The 19,145-nt window shown below is 40.3% G+C and overlaps 1 protein-coding gene across 2 annotated transcripts; it reads right to left on the bottom strand.

The window, feature by feature from the left end:
• Positions 1-7,067: 7,067 nt before the first annotated feature.
• LOC115749326 (auxin-responsive protein SAUR32-like) lies at positions 7,068-8,508 on the bottom strand. Of its 2 annotated transcripts, none has more exons than XM_030686084.2 (2): positions 7,327-8,508; positions 7,068-7,293 (listed from the first exon to the last, which is right to left on the bottom strand). In XM_030686084.2, exon 1 carries the CDS (start codon positions 7,942-7,944, stop codon positions 7,402-7,404), a length of 543 nt encoding a protein of 180 aa, XP_030541944.1. In that variant the 5' UTR covers positions 7,945-8,508; the 3' UTR covers positions 7,068-7,293; positions 7,327-7,401. The 2 variants fall into 2 exon arrangements, with proteins under 2 accessions (XP_030541944.1, XP_048136547.1); XM_048280590.1 differs by having other exon boundaries at positions 7,068-7,290; positions 7,325-8,507.
• Positions 8,509-19,145: the final 10,637 nt, after the last annotated feature.

Here is a 19,145-nt window from a genome sequence, read left to right as displayed (position 1 = left end):
ATTTACATGGATCGGCATTTTTCTTTTGTCGATTTGATGAGATGGAATCCACAAGGGCATGAAGCTGGTCAATATGTGCTTGTCCGATATATTTTCTTTGTTGGTTTTCGTTTTTCATAATATAAGTTATCGAGCGATGTTATGATAACGGACGATCAAGGCAACTACGATATGCGCGTATCCTTGCTAAAATTCCGAAGCAACATCTCCCTAGACATATAAGAGTATTCGACTAATCCTATCGACTCACGACAATCGAATCTTCCCTCTACCTTTGTCAGAATGATAGCTAATAACTACTTTGCCAAAAATTACAATTTGGGCCGAATATTAAGGCTCCATTTGTTTCTCGAAAAATGAAGGACTTGAAAAACACTTTACTGAAAATGATCACTTATAACGCTTACGAAAATGAATAATTGAGAATTATTTTCATTATCGGCGTAAATGTTTAGACACAAATTGCCATCGGTGATGACAAAATGTTTCATTGACCAAATATTTAAAGCGATACATATTCACAAAAATATTTTTTAAATTACTCATTTTTCACAAAACAAATGATTTCTAAAAGCAAAATTGGATCAATAAGTAAAGCAAAAAATAGAAATAAGATCGTCTCCTTTGTCGGGCTTGGGCTTGCCTGATTCGGATCATTGAGCAAGTCCAGCACAAAGAATTGCTTCCAGCTTCAGCGGCTTCCGAAATAGTAAGAAACACAAGGGAAGCGAAAACAAAACGACGTCGTCAAGACAGTACCAAAAAAAAAAAAGACAAGGTAACTCCTAAAGAGTTGGAGCGGTTAATTGGACGCCGAAGAGTTTCCAGTTCATAAATCGAAGGTCACTTGTTTAGATCTTTGGTGTATATCGTATACGCATCTTTTCCGAAGACGTGTGCAAACATTCAAAGACCGACAATTGACTCGCTACACACGTAATTACAAAACATCGTCGCCAATTCAAAGCATGGCGCTTTTTCTTTGGATGACCGTGAACGGACCTCGCGCCGTCCCGACCCGCGTCGCTTGGGGTGGGTAAACTCCTCATGGGGTGATGGCTACCTAAGGTATGCGCTCAAGCGAATACCATTACAATCGTCCTAAACATAGGCCCCGTTTGATTTAGTATTGAAAATGAGCATTGGGGTTTTAAAGTTTCTTGGCGAAATGTAAATGGTGTTTGGTTCATTTTTTGGCACACTTTAAGAAGATGCAATTGCATTTCAAATGCTTTTTAAAGTCCTTTAGCCCAAAGTACTTCAATGCAACTATTTTTTTTTATTTTAATTTTGTCACATGCGCTTGTTGCCACCTGCCCGCCACCGGTAGCCCGCCCGCCCCCCTATCGTCGCCCCCATTGGCTGCCCATCGCCGCCTGCCATCCGCCAACGCCCGTCACAGCCTGACCACCGCCGTCCACCCGCCTTTGCCCGCCGCCATCCTCTCGCCGCCACCGCCCGGCCACCTCTCGTCGCCGGACCATCGCCCGCCGCCGGCCACCACCAACCATCTTTGCCGCCCGACCACCGCCTGCCGACCCCCTGTAGGCCGCCCCCCGCCGCCACCGCTTTTTTTTCAAAAGTAAAAATACTTTACAAAATTACTTTCCAAATGTATTTTTAAAATGCATTTTACCAAACACTATTTGCATTTTGAAAAAGGCCTTTAGTCCAAAGGTATTTACATTTTCTCAAAGTCCTTTTGCCAAATGCTGAACCAAACAGGGTCATAATTACCCGAGCAGCCAAGCCGATAAAATGCATACGTCCCATCGCGACGGAGGTGCGGCTGAGCAATTTATAGCATCCCTTGCTCTCATTATATCTCAGTCAAGCTGATTAATTATCGGTAAAACAAAAAACGTCTCACATGCGCACATGTGTGGAATTTTATGGACCGGAAGACGATCGTGAGTTATTGTTTATGATACAGGGCATGTTGACCAGTACCGTCTAAATCATACACCACATGGATTCATTCACGAGACCTGCATAATCAACCGTTTGGATAGATTTGGTCCAAACATGCGTAAATCGGGCAATATTTTCTCCGAAGAAGACTTTGTGCTCGTACTATCCTGCGACACGGTATTTGGTGCATCCCAACATGGGAAAAAAAAAAAATCAAATCTTTAGAGTCAAATTAACTTGTCAAGTGGCCGTGCCGGAAGCATCGTGGAGTGGATGAACCTGCCGATCTAGAAGGGACTCTATATCCATTCTTACGCCAACCCCACATGAAGAAGCCTTTCACCACCGTCTGCATCCGATGAACCAAAGCAAATAATAACATTTACGTTTAAATGAAAGAAAACGATAGATACTTTATAATTTTCTTAATGTTTTCCCATTATTGTGGAACCAGGTTTGCCCTTTTCATAACTTTGGGACCTGGCTTGTTTTCGAGAGAATTATAAAAAAAGTCTTAAACTTATTGTAATTGTGCTAATTCAATCATAAATATTTTTTTTTACCATTTGAGTCATAAATCTTTTGTAATTGTGCCAATTCAGTTTACTTTGCTGATCGGCGCCGACGTAGATAATTTTTTAATAATATCTTTTTTTTTCCTTTTCTTCTTTTTCTTGTTTTTTCATCCCTACTACTACTGTGGCCGGTGAGGGCTTTGCGGCCCCCGACCGGCCTCGCCCGCGACGCCCATCCCGAAACCCCACCACCGGCAAAAACACAACCCACGAAGCCTCTTTATGCTTCAAGAAAGAGTTCGAGCACCATTCAACGACACGAGGCCCTCACGAAACCCTCGTGAAACGTGGCCACAGGCAAGGCCTCGTAGGTCAAGGGTGAAGGCAACCACGACCTCTCCTAGATAAGGGCGAGGCCTATCGGTGGCTGCGAAGTCCTCGCCAAAGCTCGTTGGCCACGGTTGCAGTAGGAATGGAAAAAAAAAAAAAGGAAATATATAAAAAAAGTAAAAGATAAATATATAATATTAAAATATTATTAAAAATTATCAACTTTAACGCTAGCAGGTAAAGTGGACTGAATTGACATAAATTACAAAAGATTTCAAACTCAATTAACAAAAAAAAAAATTAGGACTGAATTGGCACAATTATAATAGATTTAAGATTTTTTTTTCTAATTATCCTGTTTGTTTTATTATTAATCTTATTATTATTCTAAAAGAGTCGCCCTTAAAATTGATTCTTTAATCCCCAAATCAACCCTATTTCTCATTTTCGCGAGCGAAATGGCAGTGGAAGACAAAGACGAGACCTCAGAGAATTCCAGTAATCGCGTCTCTCTCGGGTCGAGCTCAACGCTCGAGTACCATCTTTCGCTAGATGCTACTCATCTAGTCGGCACTTGATAAAAATTTACTATGGTATTGAGTAATTCGTCACGTCGAAAAAGACAAGTACGAAAGCATCATAGTTCACGTGGTTCCGATCCGATGCTTCCATCATCCTCGAAACTCTTGCACAATATCGAAGATGCAAGAAAGCAGACATGGGACAAGATCGAGAGATCGGAAAGCGCAACAACGGAAGGATTGGCAGATCGACTTCCCCGTATATTTGAACCGCGAGGAAGTCGGCTTTCTTCCGCGGGGAATCATGCGTTCGCGAGGGGCCGGTCTTGATCTTGCATCACTTTATGTCCCCGTCCTAGGTCAAAATCGACGAAAGAGGCGTGCCCCCGTCCCATAAGTTCGTCAACCATATTTATGGATGGGTTAGAGCGTGTGTGTCCTAGTAAGAGGGCACCGAGGTCGCTCTTTCGCATGGCCTTTTTTCAAACTCAAGAGGCCAAATTTTTCAACCCGACGTTAAGGATAGGATACGAGGACGAGTAATCTAAGGTTTGGAGGGATCGGGACAAGTTGCTATCATCGGCTAGGATTTGGCTGTAGGTAATAGATAAAATAGCAATATCGATGGTCAAACCACCAGCGGTGACGAGAGGCGTGCGCGGTGAATGACGTGCATGGAGCCGACAGCGTTGCTCCACCCCCGTTTTGGTGGAATTACTAAGTTGCGTCCTTCACGAGAGGAAATTGTGCGAGCGAAATCGACAGCTTTCCGATTCTTTTATTGATTGTTTTCTGGATTGTGATGTTTACATAGTTAAAATACGGGTGATGATGGGCTTTGAAATTAAAAACATAAAATAGATGAGCGTTGGTGCATCGGCTATAAACCCACTTTCAACACATTTAATGAATAGGTCGGGCACAACCCATTTTGATCCTTCTTCGACGGTCTCTTCTCTCTCCCTCTCCGATTTCGTAATTTCCAACCTTCTCCGCTCGCCCTCTTTGCGTCTACCATCGTTAGGTTTTCTTCAACTTTTGGCTCGCAACTTCACACTATTGTGACATATTGCAATTCTTGGCATGCTATTTATAAGCTGGCCAATATTTATCTACGAAAACTTACAACTTCCAAAGTTATCGGGATGCTCAACTGTCACTCAGCATTGGCGCCTCCAATCGACATCTTTGACCAAGGTGTTCTCTGCTTTTGGATCCAAAACTTAGACAAATTTTAAAATGGCTAATCACCCGTAGGTTCTGTCGGTTAGCCATGGTACTTGTTGAACATCACTTACTTCTCGTTGATATCGATATGACATAGTTATTGATGATTATATCATGTAGTTGTTTGTTTTCTTGTCAGAAGGGAAATTTTCACTTCACTTAAAATGGAGGTACGTAACTTCAAGATAAACGTAGTTGTTCTTTTTTTTTTTTTCGGAAGAAAAATTTTCATTGCATTTGACAAAGAGGTACACTACTTCAAAATAAAGATGCAAATCCAACAAAGCAAATAAATGTGAAAGATAAATCAACTTGTTACAATTTATAGAAACTCGTTTATTCCACAAAGACGGACATGTCATAGCATCAAAGCACCATCGGTGGCCGATAACCGAATCTTGCATCAACATCATTGATGAGCGTGCATCGAGATTTTCCTTTCCAATAACTATGACTTTGTCAAAAGGAGGCGCACGCCTAAGTTCAAAGTCCCCAACACTATTATTATATAGAGACAACAACAATAACGCCAACAAGTTGAAAGAGCATAGAAAATGCCTTGTAAATCCCATATATATCGGAGTAGAAAAACACTTAAGTTTAGATCTAGCTCTAAATCGAGAGAGAAAACTTGCAAAATAGATACCAATTAATTTCAAAAACACTTTCAAATAAGTCGATTGTTGAAGACAACAACAGATGAGCCTAGTAGACTTGCGGAATGTTCACCTACGGGGAGTGTTGTGCGTAAAAAAAATCCTTCGACTAGGCTCGAATAGATTCACGGGCCTCGGCCCAAATAAGGTAGAGGCCCGAAGGGATTATCAACGCGGGAATCTTTTATCGAACTTAATCCATTCGTTTTCCAATAAGGGATTATGGGTCAGTTTTGGACAGAGAGTGTCAAATGCGAAGAATAAGCGTGTTGATGCGAGAGATGTGATACAGACTCTTATCGATTCGACAGCCCACTCGTTCGACAGTGAAACGAACTTCGACGCACTAGGATTTAGAATTTGGCTCCGGTAATTCAATCGACGAGGTCAAACCAAAATTGCAGGACACAATGCCGGAATCTAATCGACGACACTGGACGGTGGATGTAGGACACAATACAAGAATTTAATCAACGGTATTGGACATGATGAGCGATGGGAACAACACCGGAATTGAGTCGACGGTGCTGAACCTAATGAGCAAACTCCGGAATCTAATCGACGACACCTAACTCTGAATATGAACCTCACCGGAATCGAATCGACGATGAGAATCTGAAAACTATAACTAAACTAGAGGCTAAAGGTTAAATATAGAGACGAGTGTTTGTGTGTGTTTTTTGGGTGTCCCTTTGCTTGTTGTGGTTGTAGGTATTTATAGATCAAGTCCGGTAACCGTTGAGCGGTTATTTCTTTGGCCCCACGTTTCGCTCTCTTTCGATATGCCATGTGGGTGACTTCTTAGTGGTTCCTTGGTTTTCGCACTCTTTCTTTTCACCTCATGGGGATATCCACCAATCTTTCATTAATCGCTCCGATCATGGCTCTTTTCGCGCGCTTCTTCTTTCGTCTTTCAAGGAAGATGCCGCCAAAATTTTCTTTGACATGTGGCATTTCTGCTGTTCTTCCGAGTCTGTCTCTAGTGCTCTCACCCGTAGGCGATCAAAGCTCTTGCTTGTCACGTGGCCATCCTCTAGGGAATAACCTTAGGTGTTAACAGGGAGCAAGCACCAAAGTCGAAGTGAGCGAGTAGATTCAGAAGAGCAGATTTTTTCGAGACGCTTGCGCTTCAAACTTCTAAACTCACAGGACAAAACTCTCCACTTCTATAGAGGAATTCGACCGCGTTATTCGCAAAATCAACGAAGAATTCTTGGATATGAGGAGATAGAGAGCTAGGGAGAGGGAGAGAATCCCTCATGGATGTGGCTACCGAAGTCGGGTTGGGGGACGGCTTCACGGAAAAGAGAGGAAACCCCAGTGTTATTGGAGGAGCTTGAGCACGCGATTATCATGCAGTTGTTGATGTCCATGTCACACGGTTGTCGATGACCCTTTGGCTTTCGTCATATGTTTTTGACCAACCTCAGCAAATTGGTCAAACTTAATTATCCGCGGATTACAAAGAGCTGATTAATTTTTTGGTGTAAACACCAAGTGATGGTGTAAGATTACTGTGAGATGAGGACAGGTGTTCCAGCACATTTTTCATTTGTTGAGTGTGGCCGTCACATTGTCAATTTAGTCCACTAGCTGTGTTTCTTTTTTCAGAAGTCATGCACAGCCATAAATCCTAGTTGCATATTTTCATGCGCAAAAGGTACGTCTTGAGGAGGTTATAGCCAAACAGGGCAGGCTGGTCTTCACTTACTCGTCTTGATTGCAATGGTCCCCCAAGGCGATTTAACTAATTGGCTATTAACACCGCAAGTTGCTTATTCTTAAACCCCTTTGACCTCTACGTACGCCTATCGTAAAAAAATTAAATTATTGTACAGATACAGTCCTGTGGACGGAATTTTGGATAAGCTGTTGTAATTCCACAACCCACATGATCACATGTCATACATAATCAAACCCATAGTAGATCTGGTCCCTAGATGTGTACAAACGCCTGGCTAGGATCTTATGTTCTCAAGCTACCACGTACATCATCCACTACTGCCACTTGGTATTGTATTCTCTCTCTCTTACATAACACCCTGCAACGACCAAGTCAAATTCGTATGCACTTCTTCTTCGGATCTCTCTACTTATTGCCAAGACGAAAACAAGCACTAAAACCAAGATAAACCAATCTATGACTCTTATTCGACCACAAAAAAAAAAAAAGCTATGACTCTTATCATATCCCTACACGTGTATGGAACATAGCGAAAGCACTATTATAACTCTAGAAGACTAGAACTGATTTATGGTAATCATCCTGGACGGGCTGAGCAGGCGGTACGCGCCGTACCCTTGGCTGAATCCGCACCCGACCCGCCGCTTCGCCCCGAGGCCGCCTGTGTGGCCCCCGCCATCGTCGTTGTCGTCGGAGCCTATCTCCATCAGCACCTGGTAGAAGACCGCGACGTCGCAGGGGAGCTCGATGGGGCCTCCGCTGCTGTACCCGTACTCGGCCTCGGCCTCGTCGAGGAGGGCCTTGAAGAGCGGGTGGTTGGCGTACTCGGTTTTGATCACGAACTTCTGCCTCCCGGGCCCCACGTACACCGAGAAGCACCCCTCCGGAGCCACTCGCCGCCTTCTCCCGCGGCCACACTCCACGGCCACCGCCGCCGCCGCGGCCTCCCCAGCGCCGGACCCGCTCCACGACTTGGTCTTCCTCGTGAGGCGACCCGGGGAGGCGGCCTTGTTGCCGCCACCGCCGCGGCCGATGGATTTGCACCGCTCCCACGTCTTGCTTATCAGGCCCTTCTTCGCTTTTCCCTTGTCGGCTTCCATCTCTCTGTCTTCCCTCTCTTTGCCGAGAAATCGAAAAATACCTTTTTTTCCCTGCAGAGTGGTCACTCGAAAAGAGCACGAAAAGAAGGGAACTTTCTGGTGAGCAGAGAGCAAAAGCAAAAAAGCTTGGCGAATCGAATTATCCTCGGTCGTAGACCAGATGGAACATGGCCTTCACTCTCGGCAACATCGTGTTACTCATGCTTCTTCCCCTCCTGGTTAAGACAACCTCAAGACCCGAAACATGCGAGACTGGATCCGACAAAGGAAAAGGGACGATACGGGGATTCAAGAAACGGAGGGAGTGAGTTATCGACCTAGACGAGAGAGGATTCAAGTCGACAAAGACGCCATTTTTTCTTCTTTCTTTCTTTTTTGGAAGCTTCAAGAACAAACGTAGGCTGACGGACTGGGGAAGAACGAGAGAGGGAATGAATTAAAAAGGGATCGACGAGAACCCTCTCACGAGATTGTGATCCGACGAAGAAAAGTTTCGCGGTTTTAATGGTGGGGGGAAAGCACGGCATGACCAACAACGCAGCTTTCATATATAGGGCCAAAAGGGTGGTGGCGTACCAAAACCCTATTCTTGAAAAAGATTATCCACTTGTCAACGCTACAAGAGAAACACCCACCTTCTTATTCTATTATTATCTCTTCTTTTTTTTGCACATTCCACCTTCTTATTTAATTAGACCCCTCCTTTTTTTTTATTTCGATTATCAACAAGTGCTCTGAAAATGCTCGTCGAATAATTTAATAAAAACATTTCAATTCTCAAAAATCTAGCTTTTTTTTTTCTTTCTCTTTCTCCCTTTGCTGTGATGGGTATGATTAGCATCTCTAAAACTTGATTAATTTGTAAGCAAGACATGCTTGGTGAATAATGTCAAAGCAAAAACTCGTTGACGTAGTAAGCCTTGCAATCTTTTTATGTTTGTGCCTTGTCCAAGTGCCCGGGACTTTCCTGGCGATCCCAACAAGGACGCGAAGTGGCCAGTTCCTCCGTATCGAGAAGACCCGCGGACGGGGGACCAACCGGGGTTTTTTTCGCATTTGTTACTGTTGGTAGTCAGCGAGAAATATTCGAAGTTGGAGCAATTATGGGTCTTTCGTTTAGATTAGCCAACGCCCGCCATTATAGTCAATTTTTTGTTTTTCGTTTTCCCTCCTTTTATTTGTTTGTTGATATTATTTTATCGAAATGATGACCGGCACTAACTACTCAGTGGCAAGAATCTTCCACTTCGTATATTCTAGCATCCGTCACGTGACTAAATAATTCAGAACCGTATTCAATATCGACGTGTCATAATTTATAAGTAGGATCCGCAGCTAAGGGCGCGCATGACAACGCTCCCGGAGTAGAATTTATACTCAACTTGTGGTCAGAAGTTAGTTTCTGGAACGGAATTGCTGCGATGCGCGCCTTTAGATTTTTAGGTGGGATTTGCGGATCGTGTGGTAAACTCGTCAATCTCTCACTTCACACACACAAATTCAAAGCCTATTAACAATTCTTGGGAAGGCGCGGCCTGCACAACAACCTCTTATGGTCTCACCGAGTCCACCAGCGGGTGCGGGAGCTCGTCACTACGGCCTGCTTAACGTATCAAAAGTCGGGGGTTTCCCTATGCACAAGGCAGGAAGCAAGTAGAAGTTTCACTATGCGCCGTGACTCGAACCGATGATCCCGCGAAAGAAGGAGCGACCCCTTTAATCACAGGACCGGAGAGGAAAGGATCAAAAAAGTCGCAAATCTGTCGTATCGGTACTAATTCACTTTTAAATCTTTAGATTTGATCCGTTTCATCTTGAAATTCACTTCACGAGCAATATTTAAGTTTTGCTTGCACGCACGAGTGTCGTAGTCAAGACGTGGAAGCGGCCACGGACCCGGTGGGTCACGAAGATGGCAACCCATTGGCTCCGTTGGTGGACAGAACACTGCGACCATGTCATTAGCAAAGAGGCCAAGTCAACCACAAAATTTTAGTATGGAGTGCACTTCCCCTGTTGCGATTCCGGAAAAGAAAATTTGCATAATCATCCGCCGCGTCACCATATAATTTCCCCGACGATCCGATCAAGGAGTGGCGGGCCCACGTACACGGTGGCAGACCTCAATTATTTACCACTTTTAATTACAATTTTCCACGTAATTATTTCCCCCTAAAAGTCATTAAAACGTGATTGCTTTTCCCAATTAAATTATTGGACCCTTCCGCTATGTCCGGCCACGGTCTAGGCACATAGGAAATCTTTTTTGCCCGAGTATTTCCAGGTGGCGCTCGTCTTTTTGATTCGCTTCAGCTTTGTGGCTATATCTCGCCAAAAACAATTCGATGGTTCAGATTCTGTACTTCAAACCTAGCATGCTGGATCTTCTCATTCTATTTCCAAGTGTGGAACTTCAAACCATATATCCTCCTCCTTAGGCTCCGTTTATTCCTAAAAAAATAACTGATTTTGAAAATATTTTCTTAAGAACGATTGTCGATATCGTCCATAGAATCCAATACCAACATCAACATCATATTTATTCCAAACTAGTTAGGGCCGGGGGTCGATGAACCCAAAAATAAATAAAATAAAAGCAAAAACGATGGATGGAAAAGAAATAATTATATACAAATAAAAAATAAGAATAAAAAATAAAATGTATTAATTGTCGACAACAATTTTACTATCGCTTTTAAGTGATACGAGCGATTGTTTTTAGCTTTTAGAAAAATATTTTATGGGTTATTTATTTGTTTTTACAAAATTAAGGGAACATAAATATGTAATTTCAAATTGAGCACGCAGTTCAACCTTTTCCTCTCCGTGCTGTGATCTCATGAAAGACCTCACCAACAATGGGCTTTATTTGGGAAAAATTATCAAAAAAGTTTTAAAATTATTGTAATTATGCCAATTCAGTCCTATTTTTTTTTTTTGTTAATTCAGTTGTAAACCTTATGCAATTGTGCAAGTTCAATCCATCCGGCCAATTTTTGCTGGCCGAAGCTAACATGAAAGCCAGTCGTCCTATGACATAATATTTTAATATATTTTGTTCAATTTTTTGAATGTTTTGTATTTTTTTCTTTTTTTCTTTTCTTTTTCTTTCTTTTTTCCTTCCTTCTTCTTCCTCCTCTGGCCAGCGATTGGCTAAAGGCGATGGCCAATGAGCCTCGCTAGTGGCCAGCGAGGTCGAGTTCGCCGGCCGTCACCTCCGGTGGGCTCGGCCGGAGGAAGAAGAAGAAGAGGGAATTAAAAATAAATAAAAACAAAATATTAAAATATTACATCGTCGGACGGTTGGTGTCCGCGTCGGCGCCAATAGGCCAAAATGGACTAATTGACACAATTGTAAAAGGTTTAGGACTTGGATCGGCAAAAAAAAGAGAATTTTAGAATTGAATTGACATAATTGTAAAAGGTTTGGGACTTTTTTGATAATTTTCTCTGTTTGTATTCCATGGATGCACTTTTCTGCGGGGGCATTGAATAAAGGAATGAAAAGTCAATTGCAAACTAAATCGCATTTTGGCTCTAACTTGAGCCTGCTCGCAAATGTAATAATTATACACGGGACAAAAATTACACGATGCAAGGATACATACGAGTACATGTCGTTACTTTTCTTGAAAATACATGAACGGATCGGCATTGTTACAAGAAGTGTGCTATCATGAGTTGGCATCAATTGCAGTATAAATAAGAAAAGATTCACATTAAAATATGGCCGTTAATTAAAAGACAGTGCTTCACGTTAATGTCATATATAATAATTGAACTTTATTACTACTTTGTGGGACTATGATATTTACAACGGTGCTTTTAGGTATAATTGAAGTTGACATGTTGTATTATTAAACTGATTAATGAAAGGATACAAAATTAGTGTAGAATTGAATTATTTTACACAAGTATGATATGACACGCGGTTTTGTGACTAAATTATTAATTTTACTCTAAGGCTCCGTTTTTTTCAGCGGAAAATAACTATTAGAAAATTATTTTTTTGGATTTTTCGATGCTTAATTCACATAAAATAAACTAGTTCAGGAAAACATTTTCCATAAAATGGAAAAAATACCTTCAAAAGCAGAGAAAATGATTTTCTTATTTGGAAAGAGGAAATCATTTCCTCTTGTCTTTCCTCAATGCACATTCCTTTTCTTTTAATTTTTTTTGTTTTCTTTCTTTTTCTTTTTTCCTCATTCCTCGGCCGGTTGCAATGGGGAAGAAGGAAAAAGAAAAAGAAAGCAAAGAAAAAAGAAAAACTATTCATGTTAGCGCCGGCTGTGCCATGTAAGACGGTTGGCATCTCTATCAGCAATTTTTAGCCAAATGATGACACGAAAAATCAAATTATATACCACCCACACGGGTGGCGCCGCTGGTTCGCGCACTCTTCCTCTCGCAAAAGGTCGAGTGTTCGAATCACGGGGGCGTTGCGGGGTGACTTAACCGGTGGCACGTGTGTGGTGGCTAGCACGTGTTGCCCCCGGGGTTTACCCCCCGGCTATTGGCCGTGCGGGGGTTCCCTAGGTCACCAAAAAAAAAAAAAAATCAAATTATATTTTCCCTAGCAAACAACGGAAAATATTTTTCCAATTCATTTTCGGGTCTCAACTAAATACTAGAAAACATTGTCATTTTTTTTTGGAAAATGAATTCTAAAAAAAAATTTAAAAAATGCCACGTCTTTTGCGAATCAAATAGATCCTTAAAGAACCAAGTATTTTTCTACAAATAAAGCGAATATGTGGGAGACAGATAATAAGCAAGGCAAAAGGGAGGCCTAGGAATATTTAAACCTGGGGCCTCCTCTCTGGTACTTTGTGAAATTTGTATGATCACATCCAAATATTCTAAAAGCTTAAGCTATTAATGAATGCGGAATTTAATTTTTCTTTATGCTCACATGAGACACTTGTTCTATTTCTCATATTATCAAGTATAAATAACATGGTATTTATGTCATGTTTTTGGACTCTAATAGCCTGCATATCATCTTATCCGCACGAGACCTGTCAAAATGGGTTATAGACCCATTTCTTAACACATATTTGATGGGTTGGGTTATTATATAGGTTAATTATACTCAATAAATGAGACATAAATTAATTTAGAATGGTAAAGCCCAAAATAATAAGGGTGTTAAATTTGTTCATCACTTATTCAAATCCAATCCATCTCTATAACTTTCACTAGCCCTCATCGATCTAACGGTCGTTTATTCTGTGTTTCTAAATTGGGATAAATATGAAAGTGCTTTAGTAATACAAGTCGAGTCGGGCACGTGTTAATAAATTTGTATTGTATAAAAATGAATCAAAACATATCAAATAAGCCAATTTTGTCGGACTTAAACTCAATCCGACCCGCCTGACGGGGTCCGACTAAAGATATAAGCCGATGAACTTGGTGCAAAGGTTCCCCTAAGGTGGCTTTCTTCAAGATGAGAGGAAAAGGGGATGGCCCAAAACACATTTGACAATTGCAGATCAGAGCTTTCTCAATTGTGGAAGTTGGCCATGATGACTGCTTGGCTAGCAGATCGACCTGACCCAGATACAACGGCATTGGCACTTTAAAAAATTAAAAAAAATTAATCATGATTTGAAATGCTTTTCTGGCCCCACAAAAAAAGTCAGAATTTAAAAGTTGTAATCAGGCAATTAATAAAACCCAAGTGGAACACGTTTGACCGAGCAAGTTGAGCCCAAGTTTTGACTTTGATACTTCCCGAAACCAAGTGGCGTTTTTGCATGCTGTTGAATTTGGGCATTTTGGAAATACTTGATCAATTAATCGTTGCGTTGAAATTAGGGAAAGGGTGGAAAGGGTCTTGGCTGTCGATATCGACAGAGTTCAATTGATGATGGTCGATTGCGATCTGTTTATCCCGTGAGAAGGCAAAAAATGGAGGAGTGAAAATGGTAGCCATGATTAGTGGATATAAAATGTTAGGAAAATTCCAAATAAGAGTTTGAAGTGTCATCGTTTTCTTAAATAAGGACCTGAAACAGATCTTGTTTCGAGTACGAGCTTAAAGTGCCATCATTATTTTAAGGAAGGGTCTAACAAAGGGTGTTTTTATTTTTATTTTTACATTTTCTGATTTCTTTTTTTTTTCTCTTCCTCCTCACCGGTGGCAATGGGCTGGGCAGCCGTGGGGGCTCGCCTCATCCTGCCTAGGCGACACCCAGCCTCGCGGCCACCGACAAGGGCTTATCTCACCCTCACATTGTCCACGCATCGCTTATCGACCAAATCATGGAAGGACTCATCGTCCAATTCCTCGAATTTGTCCCAATTCAGATTGCTAATCTCTCCAGTAAGCCTTCTTGAGCTCCTCTTTCTATGAGAGCTTGTAGTCTCTCTCTGGGTTTTGCAGATGGGTTAGGGTTTTGGGTCGTCAGCGAAGTTATAATTTTTCATAAATAACTTAAATTGCACTTTCTCATCTTTTATCGATGTCCCTTATAAGTTATAATTTTTTTTGTACATGCATGCTTATACCATTTTTACTACTATTCGAAAGGAATTTACAATCCACTAATTTGCGTCAGAAATTTAAAGAAAAAATTACGCACACGGTCTCGATCTTTTTATTTTTCACTACCAACATCGTCAGCTCATGGCCACCTAATTCATTGTCCCATCGCCATTGGACTGCTCACAACCGGCAAGACAGAAGTACAGTGGTTTATTGGAGCGCGCAATCAGACTGGGTTTAACTGGAACCCGAATTGGACCACCCGAAAAAGAGTTTTGAGAATCGATTCCCATTCAAACCGGCCCAGAATCCGGTTCTAAATTTTGGGAATTGATTGGAACCGGGCCAATTCTCGGTTCCAAGTATCTAGGAACCTGACTGATTTTGAAACCAATTTTTCACTAGTGTTAAAAAAAAAAACTCCAGTCTTGCTCGCCTCCCTTCTCTATTTTTGGTGGATTGTTATTTCTGTTGCTTATATTATGGATTGTTGCTTTTGGTGGATAGTGTGCTTTATTATTCACCTTTTATTTTAAATTATTTCATTGCTACTCAAATTATTTTTCTGAAAAAAATGGAAAAGAAAAAGAAAAACAGATTCTCGAGTGGACCCTGGAACCGAATCGAAAAAATAGGATAAGTTCCAAAACAGGTTTCAGGATAAACATGATAGGTTCCAAAAATTTGGAACCGGTTATAATAGGACCGGTTCCAAGTCTAGATCCAGAACTTACCCATCCGACCCATGCTCACCTCTAGTGGTTTATGAAAGCAGCCTACTGAAAAAACAAAGAAAAAAAATGAGGGGTGGGGGTTGTGTTCTAGGAAAACAGCCCAAATTTTTATTTTCAATATTTTGACATACGTGATGAATTTTTCTTTTTATTGTTTAACACCTATCGTGTATTGTCGTGTCAAGTCATATTGTATTTAATTAATTAAATGTAATTTATTCATGAATAACAACCTAAAAATATTATATTTTCACGGCAGCCATATTGAGAAGAAGTCTTTCGCCCGCAGCACTTGTCACCATTGATGTATTACTTAGCTAAGAAATCCGACCAATGCATCAACCCGATCGCATGCAGAGAAAATCTTCTCCACCAAAATCAAGAGTGATCCTAAAATTGTCTGGCCAGACGAGTTCACGAAAAGTGTGTAATTTAGAACCTCAAAATGAACTCTTATATTGCTTAAAAAATGAATGAAATAATAATATTTTTGTTGTTCACGAAAATATTTAAGCATGATTTGTTGTCAATAATTTTTTTTCATTAACAAACTATTTCAAGAGAATTTTTATTTTTATTTTTCACGAGCGATCTATTTACAGCAAAATAAACGAAAACTTTAATTATTTGAAGTGACTTAAGCTTCATGCTATTAGGCAAGTGAGACACTGAAATGCATGACTGCAAATTGTGTGCGAGGACCCTCGGTTCTCTTCTAATGCTCGCGACAAATTACGGGAGATAAGCCTGTTTAAATTTCATTTATTTTGTAAAAAAATTAGTGATTTAAAAAATATTTATGGTTAAAAAAAAAGATAATTAGTTAATGACAGTCCTTTCATTATCCAGAACAAATTTTGTCTGAATTATTTTCATCGATTGTGAAAGCGATTCAAATAAATCATCCCTAGAAAGATATTCTCCGAATATCTCATTTTTCGCGAAACAGACGGGGTCTTAGCAAAGTAATCCAACCAAATCATTGATACGACAAAGGCCGCACGCGTACAAAATTTCCTCCATCAAAATCAAAGAATCATCTTGAAATGGACAACGGTTAACAAAAGATTTTTCCTCGGGGGGAGTCGGTCTTAGCTCCAAGACGAGAAAATGTAAAAATATTATTTGCCGAGCAGGTATTAATAGGTGGGATTATTTTGAAGCGGCGTAAACTTGCCGCTGTTACAAAAGACGGTTTCATGGGTTGACACGATTTTGCCGCGCTTACACAAGTCATTGGAAATAAGCTTGTTTAATGTCGGAAGCTTTTGATTTATTAACAAATTTAATAGGATCATCCACGAGCGATCCGCATCCATGGATGCATCACTTGCAAAATAATGAATGGACGAAAATTATTTTCATCATCCACTAGAATGTGTAGAGGAGAACTGTTTTCGATAGTAAGATTTTCTCCGCACGCGGATCGTCGTGTTGATGTGATGGTCGGATTTCTTCGCTAACCGATACATCACCAGCGATAAGAGCCACGTGCAGAAGATCCGGGGATGTAATGATAATCTAATATTTTATGTAGTTATTTAGGAGTAAATTATGTTTGATTTACCATAATGCAATATGACTTGACCTGATAATATGTGTGCTCACATATCCCAAATACACGATAGCTAATATAGCTATTAAATAATAAAAGCAAAATTTTGTCACGGTAAGTTTAGTCATATGTCGCGACATTGAAAATAAACTGTTTAGTGAATGACAATAATAAAGTTGGATAATTTATGATCCTATTATGTCCATTGTTTGCTTTAAACGACATATCAGTGTAAATGAACTTAAAAATTGCACGATTTGAGATAGTAAGAATCTCTCACGACACTCTTGCCTACTTCATTTTTATTTGCTTATATTTTAATATTTTTTTCATATCTTTTTTTATCATTTTATTCTTTTTTTTCTTTTTCCCCTTCCATCATTATGTAATAAATTTTATTAACTAGTAAACTATGCTAAATACACCAAAAATGATAGAATGCCTAATACATAAAAAATAAGGAATGAAGAAAAAATAAATTTTTGTTATTTTAATTTATTTATATTGGAATTCAAATATCACTTAAAATTTATTAATTTAATAACTTTTTTATTCGATAATAATTATTTTATATAATGGGCATTAGAAATTTAGAAATTCTATCCACCTTTATCCCACCTCCCCATATGATAATTTTGTCTTGGTCACATCTCTCCTATATTTGACTTTATCTAATCTTGAGTAGGCACCAAACACATAATAGAATAAAAATATATCACATCCTGAATTCTACCCTAGCTACCAAATTTAGTCATTGAGATTAGCTTCTTCTAATTCCAAAGATAGGCTCTAACTTGTATGCATGCGACATGGATTTGGACTCAGCACAACTAATATGTCGGGCCAATTTGATGTGATTTCGCTGGGCCTTTTCTCCGAAATAGGTGAATAAGGACCGACACGACATGCAAGACAAATGAGATTGTTTTTGTTGGATGCCAACCTCATGTGATGTCTTCTCGTCGGGCCGAGATTAGACGATTCGAAATTCTTCTGGTTAATCAAATCTCCTTGTCAAAGATCAAGCCTTTACTCATAGTTCTATAACTTCGATTTTGAAAGGAGATTCCCGCGTGTCTATTATTATTATTTTTTTTTTTGGGTCGACCGTGTCTATTTTTTTAATTTTTGGTCGAATGACCGTGTCTATTTGAATAGGTGGGTCTGGGCAAAGTTGTTATATGACAAAGGTCAATCCGCACACCTTTGGGGCGGGAATTTTCCGAGAATTCCTATATGAACTCTCTAAAAATGGGCAGACATGGGTTAACATTAGTGCTCGATCTTGGGCCCCAGCCCCATCGGGGCCCACCCTTTGATCGTCTGCCCATTGTAAAGGGCGACAATCTACTGCTCGCTGTCGTAGAGGAAGCAGAGGGGCCGTCGACCCTTGCGTGGGCGAATAAATGTCACCGGATCCTTTGCACGGTGCTTGTAACCATGGGCACACTGCTAGCAAGTTAGTTGCATGCACCATGTAAAGCACAAGCCAACGACGCAAAAACATGTTCCGATGACTCACTTTAGGCGCGAGACGATACTGTATGATCCTACCCGATAATATTCAATCAAAATTTGATATGGAGTTCATTTTCCCTATCGTCACCTTTCAATTGCTAAACATATTTTTTTCTTCCCTATAAGCGGAGAATATCCTCCAAATATTTTACATTTAAAGGATTTCGAGATTTGAATCAACCTTAAATGTGGCAATTTTAGGATTTACTAAAGTCCGCACCGGAGTAAAAGGTAGCAATGCTCCACCATGACAGTGGATTGCAGACTGTTTCACTCGAACAGCCAAGGGTAGCGCCGCCCTTCGCCTAAGAAAGGCCGAGGGTCACATGACCCCGTCATTTCTTAATGCAGAGGGTATGGCAACCCTCAACCGATGCATGAAGGGTGGTCCAACCCTCCTTCCCCATTACAGGGGGTCGTGGGTAGAGAAGATTGCCAAAGCAAACGACATCATCGCTTTTTTTTTTTTTTACAATTGAGCCCTCAATCTTTTGTATTCATGCAATTCAGTCAATTCAGTCAATTTTTTCTGAAAATCACCGACGTGGCATGGGCGGCATTGACATACTATTTCTAAAACAATTTAAAAATAATATCCACATTGATATTACTTGTTAAATAATTTTAATAATATTTTTATTATTTTAAAATATTATCAAAAAAATTTTATGCCATCGCCGACGGCCCCCGTGAAAGATTTTCTGTCAAAATTAGCTAGATTGAATTAATTAGCATAAATGTAAAAGATTTATGACTCAATTGGCACAATCGCAATAGATTTATGATTGAATTAGTACAATTGTAATAGATTTGCGTTTTTTTTTTCCATTATTTTCCTCATATTTCTGAACAATGAGGTGTTTGAGTATTTCGCCAAAACTCAAGGGGTGTTCAAGTAATG

This window comes from Rhodamnia argentea, chromosome 6 (genome assembly GCF_020921035.1).
Source record: "Rhodamnia argentea isolate NSW1041297 chromosome 6, ASM2092103v1, whole genome shotgun sequence".
Classification (NCBI taxonomy): domain Eukaryota; kingdom Viridiplantae; phylum Streptophyta; class Magnoliopsida; order Myrtales; family Myrtaceae; genus Rhodamnia; species Rhodamnia argentea.
This window is presented reverse-complemented; position numbering and strand designations above follow the sequence as displayed.

Bases quoted from the DNA above. Each gene is read 5' to 3' on its own strand.
- LOC115749326 (XM_030686084.2), bottom strand. From the start codon at position 7,944: ATGGAAGCCGACAAGGGAAAAGCGAAGAAGGGCCTGATAAGCAAGACG.